Genomic DNA, 22,200 nt, shown 5'->3' with positions numbered 1-22,200 from the left:
CTCAGGTTGTTTCTTTACAGTCTGTGGTGAAACTTGTCTCTACCTTCACTATGTCTTTGTTTTGTACCCGTTATTGTTACATCTCGTTTAAATGCTTACTTAATTTTAAAGGCTTCATATGTGATTTTTCACACTTAAATGTAGAAATCAAGTATATCCTCTGAAAATAACTCTGTGAGTCATGACTGTCTACAATGGGTGTAACACCCGAGTCCCACTGTCTGTGATGTTTTCCGAGTTTTCAGAGTCCTATCTTCAGTTTGTTTACATCGCCGGGCCAGCCGGCTGACTCCTCCCCTTGAGTATAAAAGTTGTTTAATTGAGGGACTAGAGAAAAGAAGAATAACATACTGTACTCACTGCTTAACTGTGTTTCTAGATCACGCTCACTTCAGGTAAATTTACATGCAGTGTGAAGATACCAGCATAATAAAGATCGCTAGCATTAGCATGCTAACACAACAATGCAGCGCGAGTTGTTTTGGTTTCAAGCTGGTGCTCAAGGGCGACATCTGCTGGATCAAAAAATCTCATATAAAGCCCTTAACTGAATTCTGCAACATTCACTTTTTTTTCTTCTACGTCTCAACACCTGTTGGTTTGATGTTTGCCTGGCAAACTGAGGGGCGTCCAAAACGGTCCGTGTGGTGGTCGCCTTTAAAGTTTGTTTTGTCATCTGAGAGTCAATTAATTCCAATCAACTTCCCGGTGGATCTTATGTCAAATGAAATGGATAATGCTGAGGTTAAAGATGATTGCCATATGCCACACACACACATATATATAAACTCCTGTGTCTGTCTCATGGCTGAATGAGCGGTAGTGATTTGTGAGCGTGTGTGTAGAGGACAGCACAGGACGGGACAGGACAGGCACAGCATGAGCACATCTCCAGGACAGCTGGAGGCACCACAGAGCGAGCGAGCGAGCGGCGTGTGTGTGCCAGTGAGGCATGCATTAGTAAATCTGACCTAAGCTGCGGATGTCTATGGTGATGTCCACATGGCCGTGCTCTGCGCTATGGTACATGGCCTCTCTCAGGGCCCTCAGTCTGGCCTTTCCTGTTCGCAGGGTCCCTCCTCCTCCGCCGCCGCCGTTGGCCTGCGGGACCAGCCTCTTCTCGCTCGGATCCGAACCCTCGGCGAGAATCTCCTCCAGGGACAGGACGTCCCCTTTTTCCTTCTCCGACTGCGCCAACAGCTTCCGGAACACATTCCTGGAGGGGGAGGGAGGTAGAACATGACTCGCTCAGACAAGAGGTTAAAGGAGAGTGTGAAGATGCAGTGACAGATTCTTTTAAGGTCAAGAAAAAGGAAATTAAGTGATTAGGGAAGGAGGAGGGGAGAAAACTGAAGAACCCCCCCCCCCCTCCCCCCCTCCACCTAGCACAGCCTGAGGTTGAATCGTAAGAGGAGAAGCTGTGAAGTGGATGATAACAGGCTGGGAAATGGTTTTAAATTAGGCAAACACGCACTGTGTTAACTCCACATTAAGCTCATGCAGCCCCTCCAGCTTTGATGGCACTCGAAATCTTCTCATGTACTAAATTAAGCATGATGTCTACTTTAAACATCCAGAACTGGTGTGTAGAGTCAGAAAACATCAAGCTGGATTTAAGCTGGAGTTTTTTTTTTTTTTTTTTCATTCTGCAGATTCATGCAGCCGAGACTGACGTCCTCCCTTGAGAAGAAAGGACTCAAACACGCAGCGTGATCGCAGCCCGGAGGATGCATCAGAGAGCCATCTGCACCCGAGAGGAGGGGCAAAACACATCATCATTTCCTGATTCTCGGATTGTTTGATCACGGATGACAAGTCGGTGGGAGGGCTAACTGTTGTCACTTTGATTTTTTTAGCGAGTGAGCATTTTTGGCCGATAGTACGCAGAGAACAGACACCCGAGAATCGTCGACCTTCATGTGATTGTTGAACAACAAATTCTTCAACCGAGGGGCAAAATAAAAAAATAAAAAGCTGCAGTTTTTACAGCGTTTGCTCTTCGCGGGGTCGGGCTTCTCGCAAGATTTGTGGAGCCCGGGCTGCAGGGTTTGCTCTCATTCAGCCACAGCAGCTTCATTTAAGTCCTGCACTGATTTCGGGTGACAAGGCCTGACTCGCAGTCAGCCCCTCAGTTCAGAGCCGTGTGCAGAACCCGGTCGCTGTGTTCACTGGGTCTCTGTGCTGTTGCAAAAACAAAGGACACCATTGTCTAATGCATTGTTTGTTTTGAAGAGTTGTGCTTCACAAAAAAAAGAAAGTGGGACCGAATCAACGATGCCCGTCTATCCTGCTGTCTGTTTTTGTGTTCCCTTTCCTTTGTTGCCGCAACTAAATGTCAAAGAGAACAAGGTTCAGGAGGGTGGGTAGAGCTATACAGGATCAGAATCAGGAGTCAGGTAACAAGGGGTGAGAAAGAGAGGCACTGGGAATGGATCTATTATCCACAGAGTGGTGGAGAGGGAATGGTGGATTTTAGATTTCAGGCTGGTAGAAGGGACAGAGAGGCTGAATCTGACTCTTATTTTTTATTACTTAAATCGTGCTGCTCTACTTTTGAAGGTCTCGATGTGCTTAAATCACCCCGCTGACTAGATGCATTAACTATGTATTAAAAAAGTGTAATAATATTTGTACATGCTGCAATCTCGTTCCCTAATCCGTCTTTTATTCATCACAATGCTTTGACTACTCGACGTTTCAAGAACAAGTGGGTTTTTATTTCTGACACGAGAGAGACTCTTTGTGTTTGAAATGTTGCAGAATGTCCCTGCAGATTAAAAAAAAGCAGAGACTCAAAGCAAAGATCTGTGCGACGGTAGTTTCATTCTGTTCAATTTTTCACTCAGGAACAGCGACAACTTTTTTCACCGCATCGCCTCACCACCAATCTCCACTGCAGCGTGAGGCGGCTCACGACGCGCTGCAGCAGCATGATCACCCCGCTGTAATTGATTGTCTTAATAATAATGCAAGCTTTGTTTTGTTGGCTTTGCTCCTCCGCTCCTCTTCCCTGACAGCTCTCGCTGCCCTGAATGTTAATGGAGTTTATCGCACTCAGCTGCAGGGAAATGATGTCAAACTGGAGCCGTAAATGGCCGCCGGAATAGACTGCAGCGCTTAACGTCGCCGGCTGTCTGACGGGGCGAGAGCGAGATTTCTGCCTCTCTTATACTGCAGGATTCTGTGGGTGGCAGATGGACTAGAGCAGAGTGTGTAAATGGATCAATACGGTGGTAATGGGTACGTCTGAGGCTGGCTGGCACTTGTGTGTGTAACTGTGTGTGTAACTGTGTGTTACCTGTGGCCATGTGCTGCTGCCAGGCTGTAGGAGTTCATGTCTCCCAGCGGGGCCGAGGAGATGCCGTTTCGACACATGGTCCCGATCATGGGGTCGGCCCCTCGCTCCAGAAGCAAACTCACCAACTCAAAGTTTCCTGAAAAAACAGAAACGCATGAATAAAGGGTTAATGCACAAAATGATTCCTAACATTCAATACTCAAACTCAATGTGATATTTAATCTCCTCTGAGAACTCACTTATGGTTTGGCTTTCCTTAACTATACTTGTACATCATTGTTTAACAGTCGTGTTTTTTATCACTACATGGTTAGTTTGAACGGGCTGAATTTACGCCCCTCGATCAGCCTGATCGTGGTTTCTTATAGAGTATACAACAAGGCAGAACGGCCGATCATGTCCCGATCAGCTGCTCCAAACCAGTCTGATGTTTTTTTATTTTTATTTTTTGCAATTTTAGTTGTACGACTGCACACACTCACAGAGTGAGAGCAGAGCCATCAGCGTATCTCCCAGACTTCAGGGCTTTTCATCCTGATGATTATACCTATGCAAAAACTGATAGACACGGTCTGAAATCACCACGGCAACACCACCAAGCTGTATGATCTGTCTTCCCCTTCTGATCATGAAAGAAAAGGCAGGAACTATCTGCAGACCTCCAGCTGAGAAAGAATACTTTACAATGAAAGCTGCTGAGTTGTTAGTAAGGCCTTTATAAGGTAGAAGTAAAAAAAAGCATATTAAGATCATAATTCATGTAAAATAACTTCCTGACTTACTATCAATAAGCAGTAAAAAAGCGGTCAAACTCTAAGTTAGCTATATGTAGAGTAAGGTACTAATAAGAGCTTGATAATGACCAATAAGGAGACAGTATGCAGCTAATTAGCTAATTAGCAGCTAGTTAATGGTGAATATTGTGACCTTCATTTCAAGTTCTACCACAGTTTTTATTTATTACAGTTTAGTTCTACAGTGTGTGTGTGTGTGTGTGTGTGTGTGTGTGTGTGTGTGTGTGTGTGTGTGTGTGTGTGTGTGTGTGTGTGTGTGTGGGGGGGCATTGGCACAAAATGTGAAGGTCTAACATTAATTTTTAAAGAAGGCCTTGATGTTTTTCAAGAAGTCTGAGGTTTTGGGGAAGGCTACATAACTCTTCACAAAGCTGCTGAAGTGACTTCTACAAACAAAAATCACCAACAAGCATCGGCTCCACACGGCGACTTGACTTGAAATCTTTGGAGCTGCATTAGTGAAATGTGATCGTACGCTCCCTGCCAAAGCATTTCAACAGCATTAAGCCCAGTAGATTAAAGCAGATCTGAAACACCTCAAATACTAATCTGATACAGTCAAGACGCTGCTTATTAAAAACATTAATTGGAACGTAACCCGAGTCCCTTGATCCTCGTATTGCTCATTCTTAATTTTATACCCCTGTAAATTTTATGTGACAATAAAATGAAACAGGAGGGAGTCGGAAGAAAAAGAGCCCGAAGCTGCAAAAAAATGAAACTCTTTAATTCATTCCTACTCATTAAGGAAATTAGCTCTGGGATTGTGGTCTTAATTTCATCTACATTATTTATTATGTCAAGAGATCATTATCCAACGCTGTGCATATATATATATATGTGTGTGTGTGTGTGTCTAATAAGCACTTGTTACCGTGGTAACCTGGCTTCTTATTCCTTCCTAAGGTCACTCGTTGTACCATAAAACAGACTTTTAAAACAGACTCAAATAATAACTGAATCTTCTTTATGAGAGGAGACATTCAGCATGAAGATGTCGTCTTTCTTTGTAGTGATTTTTTATTGCCTATAAACGCCTCCGCAGCAGGGTCGGTGTCACACAGAGATCATTTTTTGGGGGCTTTTATTCAACAGGGCAGTTATACAGAGACAGGAAGTCGGGGAAGACGTTTACCAGACAGTATCAGGATCGGGAATCGAACCTGCGACCGGTGTGACAAGGATTGTAGCCGAGCTTTATAGGGTTGTATGCCAGCTCCCTGATAGCCTACTTTAAAGGCTTTATATGCGATTTTTTTTGATCCAGCAGATGTCGCCCTTGAGCACCGGCATGAAACCAAAACAACTCGCGCTGCATTGTTGTGTTAGCATGCTAATGCTAGCGATCTTTATTCTGCTGGTATCTTCACACTGCATGTAAATTTACCTGAAATGAGCGTGATCTAGAAACACAGTTAAGCAGTGAGTACAGTATGTTATTCTTCTTTTCTCTAGTCCCTCAATTAAACAACTTTTATACACGAGGGGAGGAGTCAGCCGGCCGTCCTGGCGATGTAAACAAAGTGAAGATAGGACTCAGAAAACTCTGAAAACATCACAGACAGTGGGACTCGAGTGTTACACCCATTGTAGACAGTCATGACTCACAGAGTTATTTTCAGAGGATATACTTGATTTCTATTATATTTAAGTGTGAAAAATCACATAGAAAGACTTTAAAATACACAGACATTAAAGTGATATCAGTCATCTTATCTGACGCTTCATAAAAGTCAGGATTTTTCATTTCAGTTCACTTTTGGTCGGTTTGGTCAGCGAGAGAATTCATGTCAGGGTCGATCCAATAATGATTGATGTGAATTCCTGTGCAGGTTATTTTTTTCATAAAGCACAACTTTACCGCCACATGATGTTGAGAAGCAGCTTTCCTGACGCTCACACTGAAACTGAAAGTGATCAATTGATTATATATTTAAAAGCGGAGTGAGGATGCCTTCTGGTGAGCTCAAAACCAAACATCATATACGCTGTTTTTTTAAATTAAGAACCTTGGAGTTTGAATAAGCATGTCTCCTCGTCTCTGCAGCTGATTACCTGCAGCAGCGGCCAGCTGAAGCGGGGTCTCTGTGTAGTTCTCGGCCCCATCCTGCAGGGCGCCCTCCACATTCGCTCTATTATCCAGCAACAACTGTGGCAGAGACGGAGGGAGGGAGGGAGGGAGGGAGGGAGGGAGGAGAAGGGGGTAAAAACCAGGGGAGGGGAGGTGGGGGGGGGGGGGGGAAGGAGAGAAGAAAACAAGCCAGGGAGAGACGTTGTGTTACACTCGGGCTTGGCAGGAGGAACAGTCTCTCCTGCTGGAAACCTACACCGCCTCAATTAGAGGTTGTCCTAGCTGTGGACACCAAACACACTCCTCGCTGCTCTTCCTCATTACGTTCTGACTGGGGGGGGGGGGGGGGGGCTTATTGTTGGTGTACACTTGCCTGAGCTGAGATAGGAGGAATCAAAATAGTTTCTCCCCCCCTCCCCACACACACACACACACACACACACACACACACACACACACACACAAAAAACTCTGATTGTGTTGGTGGAGATTAATTATTGAAAGATTCCTGAGGGCGACGTTGTTCATCAAGCTTCCAGCCAGTGTCAGCCAGTGTGCAATAACTACTGCAACACAATGAATCATATATTACAAACTAAAGCCTGAAATATGACATCCCTGAAGCTGAGTTTGAGCTCTGCGCTGTTTTGTTTGGCCTCTGGAAGATTCTCTCGTCTGCTGCTGCAGGGCTGTTCTTTAGATTCAGATATATATGTGAGGGGCTGAGTGACTCATCTAAACATGTGAAGATCATACATGAACCAAAAGAAACAAACTGAATCATGAGGGGTGGACACAGAGACATACAGCTGCCATGCCAGAAAAGACAAACATGTATTCATTTACTCTGAAAAGATATGATTCACACTATAACTAGATTTGACCCTGTTACTATTATTTCATACAAATCATAGAAATATAACTAATAGAAATGACATTTTAATGCCAGATGGTACCAGAGGTCTGCATATTTTGAATTATTGTATGATTTATCACTTATATTCCGACATAGAAATGTTGTATTTTTGTCATATTTCAAAATAAAAGGGTAAGTAGTCTTTTAAGTCCAAAAAAGGAAAAAAAGAAAAAGAAATTGCGCACAATATAATTATCCTGTTCCAAAGTTATCATCTTATTTGTGATGTTGTGTGCAAAAGAGTATTCTTTTTTTTCTCACTTTTTGGGACTTAAAGGGACTTAAAGGGAACCGTAGAAATGTTTAATATTAATTAAATGATAAGTTCTCCTGTTACATTGTGAAAGCTTTCATGCTATAGAGATAGAAGTGGATGTAATATACAGTACCATACTGTATGTTAGGGAATGCAGCAACTTCACGTCTAGAGTCTAAACATCCACCATGTGAACGTAAAAATTATTAAATCTTAATGTGCAGAAATTTAAATAAATAAAATAAAATGTAAAATACAATATTTAAAGTTTTCTGATTACAGAGTGAAATATTTTATGTTTTATTGATCTCACACGTAATGTTAAATAAATAATATTTATAGAAAATTTTTTGAAGATATATTTTTCACAAGGAACAAGATGATTGATTTTACTTCATTGTCTATAGTTTTTTGTACACTTTTTCTAATTTTTCTAAGTTGTTACTGCAATTTATTGATTTGTTCTACTCTCTTATGTTTATAATTCTATTCTTTTTCTTTATACTTTGAGCTTGTTTGTAGAGCGGACTCTGGGACACAAAAACTCCAATGTACCTGTAATGTCCTGCACCTGGTCGAATGGAAATAAACCCTCTAATTAAGCTATTCTATTTGATTCTATTCTATTGGAATGAGTTTAAATGAAAAGTGTGATAACAGGATAAAAAGTATAATAAGAAGGCTCTCTTGTTAAAACATATTGTATGATGTAATAAGGTAAACATAATGACTGTCATGGTACAAACGTCTTCCTGCAGTGTGAAAAACAAACATCTTGTTTTCACACGTCACAGCGTCACACAGATGTGTGTTGTTGTGGCACAGCAGCTGTTTGCCTCTGCATGTCACTGACAGGAGGATCAAGAAGGAGAAATCAAAAATGACACATGGAGTTGTTATTACTATTATTATTATGATGGTGTACCATAATAATAATCATCATCATTAATCATATCCTCAGTTTTTTAGTACAAAAGGTTCAGGGCAAGGGCCACAGGTTAATGTTTACAGGTGAGAAACGTCACTACCTGCACGACAGGGACGTGTCCGTGTAACACGGCGAAAGTGAGAGGCGTCCCCTGGCGCGTTTCAGGATAAACTGAGGGGTGCTTGTTTACTGTGCTTGGCACCTGGGAAGTCATAGGTGAAGTTCAGGGAGAGAGATATATATATATATATATACAGCCATTAACATTCACAGCTCAGGACAGGGGGGAGGAGAGGGAGCAGCGAGAAGCAGTATGCAGGAGGAGGAGGAGGAGGAAGAGGAGGAGTGTAAGCAAAGTGAGGGCAGGACAGCAGAGGGAGATTTTCCTCTTTGACTTTGACAGAAAAATCTTGAGCAGCTTGAAATCTTAAAAACCTCTCGTTTCAATCCTCACGCTTTAACGTTGTGGAGTGTATCTACCTGGGCACGGCTCTCCCGGCCCACGCTCTGTGCTACCTATAGCGTCTTTTTAAATAGTGTTTCATTTCAAAAGGGGGGGGGGGGAATGAAACCAGAGGGGAAACACAACATTTGGCAAAGACTACAAACACAGTCAAAACGGGGCGGTGCTGACTCATGAGCAAAATGAATACCGCCACACAAGCCTGATGTTGTTCTGTGATTTCTTAAGAGGCTTTATCTCTGCGTAAATTACAGAAAATGATTCCTAAATGTCGCCTGGAGGAGGGCCTCTTTTCCAACAGACGCTTAATGTAATGTCACATTTCATTAGAGCTTTGACGCTAAACAACAGTGGGACGGTTGTGGTTTTTTTGTGTTCGCAGTGATGAATTATTAATCGCTTTATAATATCAGGCAGTTTCAGATGGAGCACAAGGGCATTGAATATCGACACTACTGAGTTTCACTAAATGCTTCACATATAGTTTTATCAGCGGTGTGGAGCTTGTTATCTGTTTTCACCCAAATTACAAATCACAAAGTCATATTTTCTCCCTGCAGATCGTTTAAGTTTTATATGCTGAGGTTTGAGATTTCTCTCCACTTCTTAATTCAGAGGGAGTGATTGGAGATTCATTTGTGGTTTGTGCGGGGTCATTACCCGCACACCTTCCTCTGGACATCGTCACAAGAACTCTAATCTCCCCAGCTAAAGAACGTTTGGCTGTCAAATCAGGAATGAGGCTGGTAGGCGTCTTGTAGAAAATAGAAAACCTGTAAGGAGCTGTGAATACTAGAGACAGATTTATGTCTGTACCAGTCAAATAATCTGATTTAATGTGGAATAAATCAAGCTGTCAGGAGCTGTGGATAACATGAAAAAAAAACATTTGTCTTCTCTTACTCAATGAGCTCGGTCCAGAACTTCCCTTTGTTTTCCATCTTTTTGCTCTTTTTTTCTGGTGTCTTTTCTGTTTTTGTTTATCTATGATCAACTGTCTTTCTTGTCTTTTAAAAACCATACTTTCAATATTTTTCATTGTCCTGCCTTTTGTCTTATTATTATCATAAAAAAAAAGTAAAAAAGAAGCTTTGTATAAACTTTTTTGGTGAATCATAGTGGGGGCGTGCCGACTAGATTTCATTGAGTAGAGCTGTAAAATCAGGAATGAGGCTGGTAGGAGGCGTCTTTTCTTTCTTTTTGGGCTTGTAACATCTTTAAAAAAAAGTCTAATCATGACTCAACAAAAAAAGCTAAAACTTGCTCTGAATCCTACAATGGCTGGGGGTTACAACCTCCTTTAAAATATGTATTGTTACAAACGTGTGAGTATAAGGGCGCCATCAGTTTGGGTTTTTATTCATGAAATGCTCCCATGGATCGTTTAAGGGAGAAGAAACTAACAATCTATGTGGACCTTTGGATTTGAAGACTTGTTCTATTTATCTTTATTGTCTTGGTGCGACAGATGAAACTCTAAAAACCTCAGCATTTAAAAACATCTACAGGGCCAGACTCAATTCTATATTCTTAAAAACTATGTTTGCTGCATTTTGGGTGAACACGTTCTTTCAACTTTCATGAAACAGAATCAACTCCTGGATCATTACTTCAGCTGAGGCTTTGCTTAAGAGTCAAACACACCTTCACTTAACACAGGCGCTGAACCAATGGAGCGATCACAACAGTTAACGATGAGGTCAATAAGATGGAGGAGAGTCAATGGAGCGTTTATGTTTCTGAATAGACTCATCACCGACTCAATTTGAAGCTGCTAAACACAGACAGAACACAGAAACAGTCACAGATTGTTTTTTTTAACTGTAGGTTCAACTCGGTGGAGTTCATGCTGGATGCAGCGGTCTGCGGGAGCGAGTTACACTGAAGTGCACACACTGGTACATCGGGGAATGCATTATTGATGTGATGTAAAGCAAAAGCGGCTGCGTTTGGAGACTATCAGAGGATTATTATTCTGTATCCGTGTAGAGACAAACTATCGTTGTTACTATGCAAATGATGCTTGTTCGCTGCTTATCTGTGCACTTCATGTAATGAGCTGCCAGGAGAACAGAGGGCATGCCGACAGCAGGTGAGACGATGAAGACAGAGAGAGAGGGGAGGAAGAGAGCAACACAAATCGTTTTCACTGGTACACAACAACAACAACAACAACAACAACAACAACAACAACAACAAATGTAAATGAACAGTTTCAACAAAAACTAAAGCATGGAAATAATAAATGTGTAGATGCTGCTGCTGCTATAGTGCTGCTGGTTTTATCCTGAACACTGACCTCGCTGTTGATGTCGGCCCCGGCGTCGAGCAGCATCTGGACCATGGCCTCATCGCCGCGGACGCAGGCGTACATGAGCGGGGTCATCCCCTGAGGGAGTGATGGGGGAGGAAGGTTAGACACGATCATTGATTTCTGCAGTGAACTTTTCTGGAAGAGGAAAGTTGAGGAGGGACAGACGTGGGATATAAAATTACAGATTTCTCTTGTTGGAAATATTTGAGGTGATGTAAGTACTCAACAAAAAAAATATATAACATAGGCTTAGTTCATTTTTAGTTAATTTAGATATTTGAATGTAAACACAAGTCATACAATTCTACATATTACACCTTTAAAGGCTTTATATGCAATTTTTTGATCCAGCAGATGTCGCCCTTGAGCACCAGCATGAAACCAAAACAACTTGCGCTGCATTGTTGTGTTAGCATGCTAATGCTAGTGATCTTTATTATGCTGGTATCTTCACACTGCATGTAAATTTACCTGAAATGAGCGTGATCTAGAAACACAGTTAAGCAGTGAGTACAGTATGTTATTCTTCTTTTCTCTAGTCCCTCAATTAAACAACTTTTATTCGCGAGGGGAGGAGTCAGCCGGCCGTCCGGGCGATGTAAACAAAGTGAAGATAGGACTCTGAAAACTGTGAAAACATCACAGACAGTGGGACTCGGGTGTTACACCCATTGTAGACAGTCATGACTCACAGAGTTATTTTCAGAGGATATATTTGATTTATGTTATATTTAAGAGTGAAAAATCACATAAAGACTTTAATGTGCAGGTATCTTTCAAACGTTTAGCTTTCTTAGACGAGAGGAGAGGACTCCTTGAGCGAGGAAGTACGTCTGCTGTTTGTATTTGCATGAACAAATAATTCGATTGAAGTGCTGTCCTGTTCTTAATTTGTTGCTGTTGACTTTAACACCTAAACAAATGAAGTGTTCAGAAGTGCACTTGAGCATGTTGATTCATTATCAGCATGAAAAACTGTGCAGGCGGACTTCCTGTGCTCCTGACGCAGACTGTGAAAATGTGGATTTCAGTGCAATCAGCAAAACCCCTTCAGAGACCATTAGCAGCTTTATGAGGAGCTCGCCAGCAGCTGTGCTCGTTAGCTCTTATATAAGAAACCTACAAGAAATCATTTAGTCTGCAAGTCCCCCTTTACATAAAAGTTCCTTAAATCACCACATTGTCGTGAAGAACCTCTGAAGTGCTGCCTGTGCATGTTGAGAGTTCTGCTTACTAAAGATAGCGCTCATAAATAATATGAATTCCCCTCCTTATCAATCAGAGATTTTAACAGTAGATTCCTGCAGGTTTCTACTTTCCGGGGTGAATCAACACGTTATTCAAAATAACCACTCGGAGTGTCAGCATAGGTGGGCTGTGAAACTTTACTTGGTATAGCACCATATGCACCGAGGGCTCTCTCTCGAGCTCGACACGCCCACACACATTATGCTCCGAGCTGTCGGCTGAAGTGTTAAAGCGAGAGAAATGTGACAAAAAAGCTTCATTGTGGTGAGTTTTCTCCACATTTCTCAGGCTGTTTTTTAAAAAGTGTTTCAGATGAAGCAGAATATAGCATTATACTTCATGAGATCCCTCTGTGGTGATCCCAATCTTCTTTCTAAAGCAGAGATATAAGGAGTGATAGACGATGCACCTTCATGATTATCATGATGATTATAAAGCCTCTCAGGCGTGATGACAGCATTTAGCTTTATTGTTTCTGTGGAACAGCTGGTGACCTGCACCCACTGTTTAGCCTGTTTTTTTTTTAAGATAGATTTTTGGGGCATTTTTGTGTGTTTATATGAGAGATAGGACAGTGGATAGAGTTGGAAATCAGGAAGAAGAGAGATTAGGGAATGACATGCAGGAAAGGAGCCACAGGTCGGATTTGAACCCCCGCTTGGAGGACTACAGCCTCCACACATGGCGTGCACGCTCTAACCACTGCGCCACCAGCCTGTTTCTTTATAACTGAATAAAGGTCAGTATGCCATCACCTTGACATCCTGGTTTATTGTTTACAGGAGGAGCAAAAGAGGAAAAGTGTCGATCAATAGAAAACCTGTAAGGAGCTGTAAATACTGGAGACAGATTTATGTCTGTACCAGTCAAATAATCTGATTTAATGTGGAATAAATCAAGCTGTCAGGAGCTGTGGATAACATGAAAACAAGAAGAAGATTTGTCTTCTTTCTCAATGAGCTCGGTCCTGAACTTCCCTTTGTTTTCCATCTTTTCGCTCTTTTTTTTCTGGTGTCCTTTCTGTTTTTGTTTATCTATGATCAACTCTCTTCCTTGTCTTTGAAAACCGTACTTTCAATGTTTTTCATTGTCCTGCATTTGTCTTATTATAACACTTTGCACAATCGTTAAAAAACGATTTTTGGGTGAATCACAGTGGAGGCGTGCTGACTAGATTTCATTGAGCTTAACCAAGCACATCTTCCTGAAAAATCCGATATCGCTATTAGCTTCCACTTAGCAGCCCGAGGAATAACAGATATTTCTTTTGACTGTGAAAGGCAAACACCAATTGGTGTTCACACTTGGATATAATAATACTGAGATATCGATCCGATGCTCGGACTAAACCTTTTGAAAGGTCAAAGCAGGTACGTTCTGTAGTCAGTTTCAGGCAGAAATGAAATAACAGTTCCATTTCTTTGTCTTTTTCTAAACTTAAAGCTACAGGGAGGAGTGTTTAGCTGGTAATGAAACAGACTTTCTTGTAAATAAATCGAATTTTGAAGAAATCAACACGCTGCATGACTCATCGGGAGCAGCCTGCGCTCAGCGTGTGTGTGAACAGGACACACATGCCAGGTGATCTTTCACTATTCATTGTGTTTAAAAGTCTCCACTACTCCTGTGTAGGAGTGTGTAGTGAATGCTGCATACTGTACATGTGGGAGTGTGTGTGTGTGTGTGTGTGTGTGAAGCCTCGGACCTGCTCGCTCATGCTGTTGATGCCGTCGGGGCCCAGCAGGTTCACCGCCTGCTTCACCAAGTCCGTCCGTCCGCAGTTCAGCATCCTGAAGCCCAGATCCTGCAGGAACTTGGCCTCTGTGGACGCCGCGTCCAGTTTCCTGGTGGCGCAGAAACAATCCTCGGCTCTGCAGATGGAAAGCATTCCAGTGATTCAGTGGAAATAGATTCTGTGGGTTTACAACTCACTGCACATTTAAGAAAGCGGCTAATGTATGGCTGCATGTCCGTCAACTTGTGCACAATGTGACCAAGGATCTAGAGGGGTTAAAAATCTTGACAACTAGCACTTTTCTCTCTGCGTGCTTCTGTAACTTCTGCATTTCTTAAAGTAGCTTTTCTCCAGGTGAGGATTTTGCCATGACTCATGAAAACCCACATGTCTTCTGTAAAGCCTCTTAATCCAAGCTGCGAGCAGCTGTCACCGCTGACGCTTCTGCGGGGTCAAAGAGGAACTTCTTTTCCTTGACGTTTGTCCAAAGTTATGTGACAATTTTATCTGACACACGTGAGGAATTAATTGGCAATTCACAGCTCTCCGTTTTTTGTTTTTTTCACGCATGATTTCTCTGCAAGTATATGAAACGCGATAAGACTCTTAACCCGCTGACACCCGACGGAAAATTACTGACTGAGCCGCTGGATGACAAGTATTGTGCACGGCTTTGTGACTGAGCTGGAATGTTTGTGAAGGTGAGAGGAGAAAGAGGTAGAGAGGGGAGGGGGGGAACAGGACTGAAGCATGCAGAGAGAAGATTTATCCCTGAGTCATGACTCCAACAGATCAGTTACTGCAGTCCATGAGAGAGGGACTTGATGAAGTTTTCCACAAAATCTCAGGAGAGAAACTTTTGATTTTGACTTAAAGAGTCTAGTGTTCAAAACTCGGAGGGAAAACTTAACTTTGACCTAAATGACAATGCAGCCATGCATATCCTTAACAGATTTTGTTTCTATCATAGCATGATTAGAATGTTTGCATGGCAACATTTGCTAATTAGCATTAAACACACAAAGTAGAGTTGAGGCTAATGTCCGTATTTGTGGTTAGGGTTAAATGGGGTTAAATGACCCCTGAGAGCAACAAGATCCTGTGCAATAATTTGAAGGGAGATCCAGGAAATAGTTGTTTGAGCTACAGGGCTGTCCAACGTTTTTTTAATCTAAGCTTTCAGTTGTTGAAATTCCACTATTTTGCACCAGAACTGTTTTTGTTATGCTTTTATTTTGTATTAAGGGTACTGTACTTCCTGTTTGGATACAAGCACATGTCGGCTGTGCAAGTCCCGAATATTTTTAAAGATTCCGGTAGATCAAAGTTTATGTCTTTAACTTAACCACGGGTGCAGGATCTTGCTACAGAAAGTAAATGAAACTAGCGAAACGGCGAAAAAGTGAATTTCTTGACGTCACAAAGTGGATGCGACCAAATGACGGCGCTACTTGTCGCCTTCAATGTTTTTCATAAAATCATCTCCGGAGCCCCCTGCAGTAACACACATGGATGACATCACCCAGGCTTCGTCCTTTAATATTTAAAGTCTATGCTCATGACCTTGTTTTCGCCTGTTTTTAGGACACGCCCTCTGGGGTGAAGTCCCTCCCCTTTTGTCAGCTCATTTCAAAAATATGTGGGAGTGACCGGCCAGAGAAAGAACAGAAGCTGAAGACAACATTTGTTTCTTGTGACTGACGACCTTCTGTATTATTCTGATATATTGTCTTCAGTGGGTGAAGCGTCGGGGGATTGATTCAGATCTAATTTATCTATCTTGTTGCGGTTAAACTTTGCTATAATCCTCATATTCTTACTTGATCTGTCGAGGTTCACAGTCCACTCCGGGGAGCAGCAGCCTGGCCGCCTGCCTCACGTCATCGCTGTCGACAGAGAAGCTTCTCCGATGCTCTGTGTGGGCGACCGCCACCCGGATCCACTCCATCAGCGGAGGCAGTACCAGGAATGGCCTAAAGGGGGAGACAAAGGCACGTTTGCTTACCTAAAAATAAAACACATGAATTCAAAATGGGTTCAAATTAATTTGACTGGTACGAGACTACAAAGGGATTTCACAAAATAAAAACCAGTGAGTACTCCTGAAATGTCCCGTCTGCTTTGATCTGATAGGATGTGACATCTATATCAAGTTCAGGACAGGTTTGGTTATCTCATATGACATCTTGCAGTATTTTTGTCTTTTTTTTTCGTCACACTTCTCGCTAGTTCGAGTTTGAAGTGGCTCGGGAAAAAAAAAAAAAAGATGATATTCCTACATTTAGCAGTATGGATTTAGCAACACTTAAATCAGAATGTGATGACAGTTTTGGGTTTGGGTTGTCAAGTGGATGTCAATCAAGTGTGAATAAAAGAGTCCTGATGATGGAGATGAGTTCAGCTCCTTGTATGTTCAACCTTAAGATGTTTGTTTACTTTGACTGTAGACAAACATCATGAGAAATACTTTAATTACAGAGGCTTTTATTAACATGACATAAGTAAAATCATGAAGCATATCCACTTAATTAGATATAAATGTAGATATAATATACACATTTGTCATGATTACTGTGATCTTTGTACATTTCTTTAGCAGAGACTATCACATACTTTTCATGCTCTGTGTCCGTATTCCCATATCAAATAAATCACCAAATATAGAGACTCTGATCCAACACACACAGCCACAAACTTTCTTATTAAAGACGGCCTCACAGATAAGTGAAAAGGAAGTTACATGAAATCAATATTCATCATTTATAACCCCGCGGTGGTCCAAAACAGAAAGAGATCTAGATGTCGCAACCTTCCTAAATATGGTTATTACCTTCTTTAATCAAAATCAGTAATGGGTCTCGCCTACCTGACAAGTTCATATTTCATCATTTATTTCCAGGACTGGTGTGTGTGTGTGTGTGTGTGTGTGTGTGTGTGTGTGTGTGTGTGTGTGTAGAGTCTAATCACCTCATCCCTCTCTTTCACATAAACACATACAGACTTTTATATTCTCCTGTCTGCTGTTTCTCTTTCCAACCAGAGTGCAGCAGCAGCAAAAATCAGGTCAGTCATCCGTCAGATATTTAACCCCACCTTTATACCAATTCACCAGCAGAATGAGCGGACTATTTCAAAACTATTTCAAAATAAAATCTCAAACAGGTATGAATAAGAAACAATTGGATTAATATTTAAGTTCATTTCCTTTTGGTGTGCACAACAATTACAGTCGCTGGAAAGGAGATTCTTTGGGCTCCCTCTACAGGCGCCCTTGCAGATATTTCTAACAAACCAACCATTCGACCAATCACCACAGTCCAAGGAAAAAAATGATTTTAATTTAAAAAAAACTACATTGAGTACATGGTCGTATTTATATCCCATAGCGTAGTCCATAGCCCCTCCATTGTCACCCTTCAGAAAGTCCTTTTCATTCAGAATAATTATCCTCTAGTGCTCATAGAAATGATCTTTTTCTATACTATCAGCTCGCCCTCAAAAAAGATAAATGGTAGAAAAACACTTGAGAATCTATTTCCATATGGTTGTAATAACGCATTCGACATTATGCTTTCTATAGAATCTCAAGTGGTCAGGCTTTTTTTTATTTATTTATTTATTTTTTACCACAAATGTACTTATTCTAAAAGAAGTATTCATTATTATCAAGTTAGTAGTGATTCTGAATCAGCAGATCTTACGTTGGATGATAATGAAATATGATGTATTTTCTCTTAAAAGCTACTAAAACCATGAAGCAGTCTCAGATGCGCATCATAACAACAAATAAAATGGAGGGAGATTCATGTTATAGTTAGTTTAATGATATTATGAATCCATCAGTAAAGGCCCCCATGGAGCTTTTCACCCTCCGAACCCTCTGGCAAATATAATCTCTCATTTCAAACAGAGAAACCATTTGGGAGTTTGCCATTTAAGCAGCTCCCGGGTCCTTCTGTAAATTTACTGTCAGTGCATTTTTAATTATGTCTTTAAGATATTGACAAACTGCGTCTACATGTTGTATCAGTTTCCAGAGCGCTCCTCTTCTTTACACCTACAGTCTGACAAAAAAAATGTGAACTCTGTCAAGAGTTTCCAAGCTGTTTTGCACTTGGCTGACTAATGTGACAATTTAGAAACCCCCCTCTTTTACACACAGCAAGCTTCCTGTAAGACATATATACTGTTTAGGGTTTCAGAAAGACGGAGGCCCAGACTGGAATGAAAACACAGAGGGTAGTGTTAGCGATCAATCCAGCGTCAGACAGCAACTAAACCCAGCCGCTTCCACAGTACATATTCCTATTTGGGAGTAAACTTCTACTAAATATGTATCATAAACTGTAATCTAATGCAGTTCTGTTACTTTGTTGAATTTACCTATATTTTTTATATTTCTTACCGGGGGCGTGTCCTAATTTTTTTTGTCTGGGGCTCCCAAAAGCTAAGGTGTCCTTGAAGTAAGGTGAGCACACACAAAGCTTTAATTCACACATTTTGAATCCACTTTTTATGCCTACTTTAAAGCTTTAGTTTATGGGGTGGCCAATCTGATTTCAGGTGGGGCCCCAGCGCGTCCTTGGAGCCGCCCCTGCGTTCTTATGAACTCAAACATTTGGAGCCAATTTTCTTCTTTTCTCCAGTTAATTTGACATCGAGTAGATAATTAAAGCTCCGGTGTAGTTTGGCAATCGACTCCCCTTCAATAATTTTACTTGCACAGGCTTACCCGAAGCTTCACAAAACAATCCTTAAAAGATTATCTCATCTTGTGTAATCATATTCTGCCTTCCTCTCATCCTGCTGTGTTATCCAGGCCCTCTTTACTCGTCTTCAACCTTTCAAGCAGAATGCTAAGTAGAGAGTTTTCTTTCTCCAGGGACCCCGGAGCCTGCTGACATGTCACTCTGCATGACATTCCCATGGCTCCCCTTGAGTTGCCAGGATGGAGTTTTTATATCCTCTGAGTGGTGGAAAGACGCTGGGAAATCTGTCCATCCGTCCGTCTTTCCAAGTGAAGTCCCCCTGGTTGCCGTCAATCTCCTCGATGTCCGGGGAAGAGTCAGCGCTAACGGGCCAACGCAGCATCTTACAGGACCGCTGCTCGAGCGAAAAACTTGTGCAAGAAACTCTGTACTAACCTTTACAGCACTTGAGATTACTCTACCTTGTGAGTGCCCCTCACTTTCAGAGATGTGGGTTTAACGCTTTATGATTCTGTTTTTAAGTGTCAGTATTGACGGATGTTTCTGAAGATTTGATTTTAACATTTTGCAAACATTTCTCAGGGACAGAAATCATCTTTGCTGTTCGATTCAAAGCTTGGTGAGTGGATGTCTGCCTAGAACAACATATCACAGTTTAAGAGTAAACAACTGACAAAAATCAAAAGGCTCTCACAGACAATGAATAAGATTTAAGAGCGTCTACTCGTCTACATCATCAGTCCATTTGGGTTGGTGCCAATGAAAATGCTGCTATTCAATTTATCCTCGATGTGTCCCGATTCTTTGTGTGCAGTTAAGTGGTTTAAAAGAGTCCGGGGCAGGGGCTAACTCACGCTGTTTCAGGGGCCGGGGCAGGAAACATAAAAAGGGCACCAGCTGATGTTGTTTGGGCACCAACGGGCATTATGTTTTCTAGCATGTGTGGTAATGTTTAAATAAAAACTTCTCCAAGGGAAAATAACCTTCAGAGGGCCCTTCAATGCACTTTCCCCAGATTTTAAGGGACACCTGTGGGATGTGGATAAGGTTTTCTGCATTGAAAAGGTCCAACTGTTTGTGTTTTATTGTGTTTTTCCAATGGATAGGAAACTTTAAGGATATTTTCCCACACTGTGTGTTGAAAATACAAGCAGGAGAGGGGAGAGGTGTGTGTGCACAGGCAATGATATCATTATATTCAGCATAGGACTATGTCTAAAAAAGTGTCCAAAATAAACCCTGGAATAGACTTTTGGTCCACATACACGATCCAAATTTACATATTTTTCTGCAAACTGTATTGGATGAGAGTGAAAGTCACTTTTATTCAGGACTCACCTCTCGGTCTGTAAGCTGACTTTAGAGGGCTCAACGTTGGGGTTCTCCCACTCCATCTGTGGGCAGTGCATGAAGTAACACAGGGTGTAAAGGGCCTCGGGCTCCCAGTGGACCGTGGTGGTGGTCTTCTGGTGGACTGGAGTCCCATTGCTTGGGTTTTTGATGTGCAGCGGCTGCAGGTGGTGCATGGCCCGGGCCACCAAATCACCTGGAGAGGAGATATTTGTATTTTAACACATTTGCGATTTGACACAGATATAAGAAGCGTTGGAATAAAACATGACACAAATAAGAGATAAGACAAAAAACACGGTGTAGTACAGCGAGGGAAGAAAAAAGTCCTACGCATTACTCCCAGTGCACAAATTCATTTTTCTGCACCACTCCTTTGACATGTTAGTACGAGCAGCACTTCTGGTAGAAAGTAGAGCCTCACTCCCTCTGATTCATCGCTCATTTAGTCACACACATATGCCCACACAATCCTTGCAGAGTGGGAAATCGCTGCCTTGAAATTAAATCTTACGCACGCCGAGTACTCTGTCAGGAAACCACTTAGGAATCTGAGCTCTTGTTCTATCCTCAACTCCTCTTTGGCTTTTATTTTTCTCTTATTTTTGTTATCTTAGTGTCCTTATATAATCATAGAGAGAATGATAGGAGACTACAAATTACTGGTCAGTGTGCATGTGTGTGTGTACAAAGTGTATGAACCTGCAAAAGCTTTTTGAAGTCTGTAAACTCACAGTTTGGACGGAGCGATGCATTTAATCAAAGTGTCATCAAAGGATGATTGTACAGTCAGGACATCACTCATCTTTTTGTTGCTTGGGCTTTTATTTCTAGTTAAGTGAAAAGTGAAAACACCAAAATTGTCAGTGCTGTAAAACAGTGAATCTTGCTGCAAAACTGCAAACACAGATTTCTGGTTTGGATTTGTTGGATGACGAAAGAGTCGGTGTGTCTCAGCCCTACATGTATGTTTATTGGCTTTACTTACTCTTTGTATTACTGGAAAGAGACAAGGACTCAGTCTCCAGAGAAGGAATGCAATGTCCTCTTATGTAACACAATTTTGTGTGTATTTTTGCTCAAACATTTCAGTGTATTCACAAATGAGAAAATCAAGTCATATCTTCCCCAGGATCCTGCAGACTGAAAACCTCTCCACTCAATGGTTCCTTAGAAAGAACGACACAATCCCAGAGATGAAGCAAACCTGTATTCAAGGCCACACTCTCTCATATCCGTGTGATAAATGTTGTCCAATGCTTTTAGTACAAACGAAGTTCAAACTGTGACTGAACGCAGCAGGAGCAGAGAAGAAATGAAAGTCAGAACAAACATCAGAATTCATATATCTTTGAAGAGAGGAGCTTTGAATTTAAACTGTCACATTTTGTACCTGTGTGCCACAGAAAAAGATATTCAGAGCTGACATTTTAGAGTCGTAATTCTCGGATTCGGGCTTTTGGCAGCTTCACTGCAGCTCGTCGATGGAGTCATTAGAGATGCATTTAAGAATAACGATGATGCTCTGAGAGGAAACAGTGCAGTGTGAGCCTGCAGGGCCCATTTCTCTCAAAAATGAAATATCCCCATTGATCTAATTATTTACTTGGTTTACTGGAACGCTGGAAGTTTTAGGCTTAAAGGAGATTTGGACTGAGTTAAGACAGAAAAGAAATGCTGCCTGAGAGTCTTGAGTTAATGCATTTTTTTCCTGGATACTTTCTAAAGAAGTGAATAAATCATAATGTGTGAAAGTGAAGCTCGACGGTAAACACGCCGCAGCTCAACACACACTTCTTGTTTGATCCTGTTTTGATTGTTTGATCCAAAAATACCCGGTGTGAGGAAAGCTGGCCCATCTCGAAAAACCTCACCTCCTTCTACAGAATGACACGGTATGTGTGTGTGTGTGTGTGTGTGTGTGTGTGCGCGCCCAAGGTTCTCCATCTGTCAGACTGAAGGCCCCTGACAGAGTTCACAGGAAGCCAGACATAAACAGAGACGGCGCTCACAGCTCAGTTTGCACTGCGGCTCCTGGGAGACTCATAATCAGTTATCAAAAAAACAGATTAAATGCATCCAAAGACAACAGAAAACACGGTAAATTAGGACCTGTAG

General features: G+C 41.7%; 1 protein-coding gene across 1 annotated transcript in view; it reads right to left on the bottom strand.

Annotated features, from left to right (window-relative positions):
- Positions 1-22,200, bottom strand: part of LOC109993590 (ankyrin repeat and BTB/POZ domain-containing protein 3-A) — a 168,494-nt gene that overhangs the window by 13,393 nt on the left and 132,901 nt on the right. The window contains exons 3-10 of the mRNA XM_065951116.1: positions 20,071-20,278; positions 15,844-15,996; positions 13,994-14,159; positions 11,026-11,115; positions 8,364-8,465; positions 6,148-6,241; positions 3,299-3,434; positions 972-1,216 (exon numbers count right to left, since the gene is read on the bottom strand). Of these exons, the coding sequence (XP_065807188.1) occupies positions 972-1,216; positions 3,299-3,434; positions 6,148-6,241; positions 8,364-8,465; positions 11,026-11,115; positions 13,994-14,159; positions 15,844-15,996; positions 20,071-20,278 (1,194 nt within the window). The remainder of the gene's footprint in view (positions 1-971; positions 1,217-3,298; positions 3,435-6,147; positions 6,242-8,363; positions 8,466-11,025; positions 11,116-13,993; positions 14,160-15,843; positions 15,997-20,070; positions 20,279-22,200) is intronic.

This window comes from Labrus bergylta, chromosome 23 (assembly GCF_963930695.1).
Source record: "Labrus bergylta chromosome 23, fLabBer1.1, whole genome shotgun sequence".
NCBI classification, from domain to species: domain Eukaryota; kingdom Metazoa; phylum Chordata; class Actinopteri; order Labriformes; family Labridae; genus Labrus; species Labrus bergylta.
The sequence above is the reverse complement of the archived record's forward strand: the minus strand, read 5'-3'. Positions and strand labels throughout refer to the sequence as shown.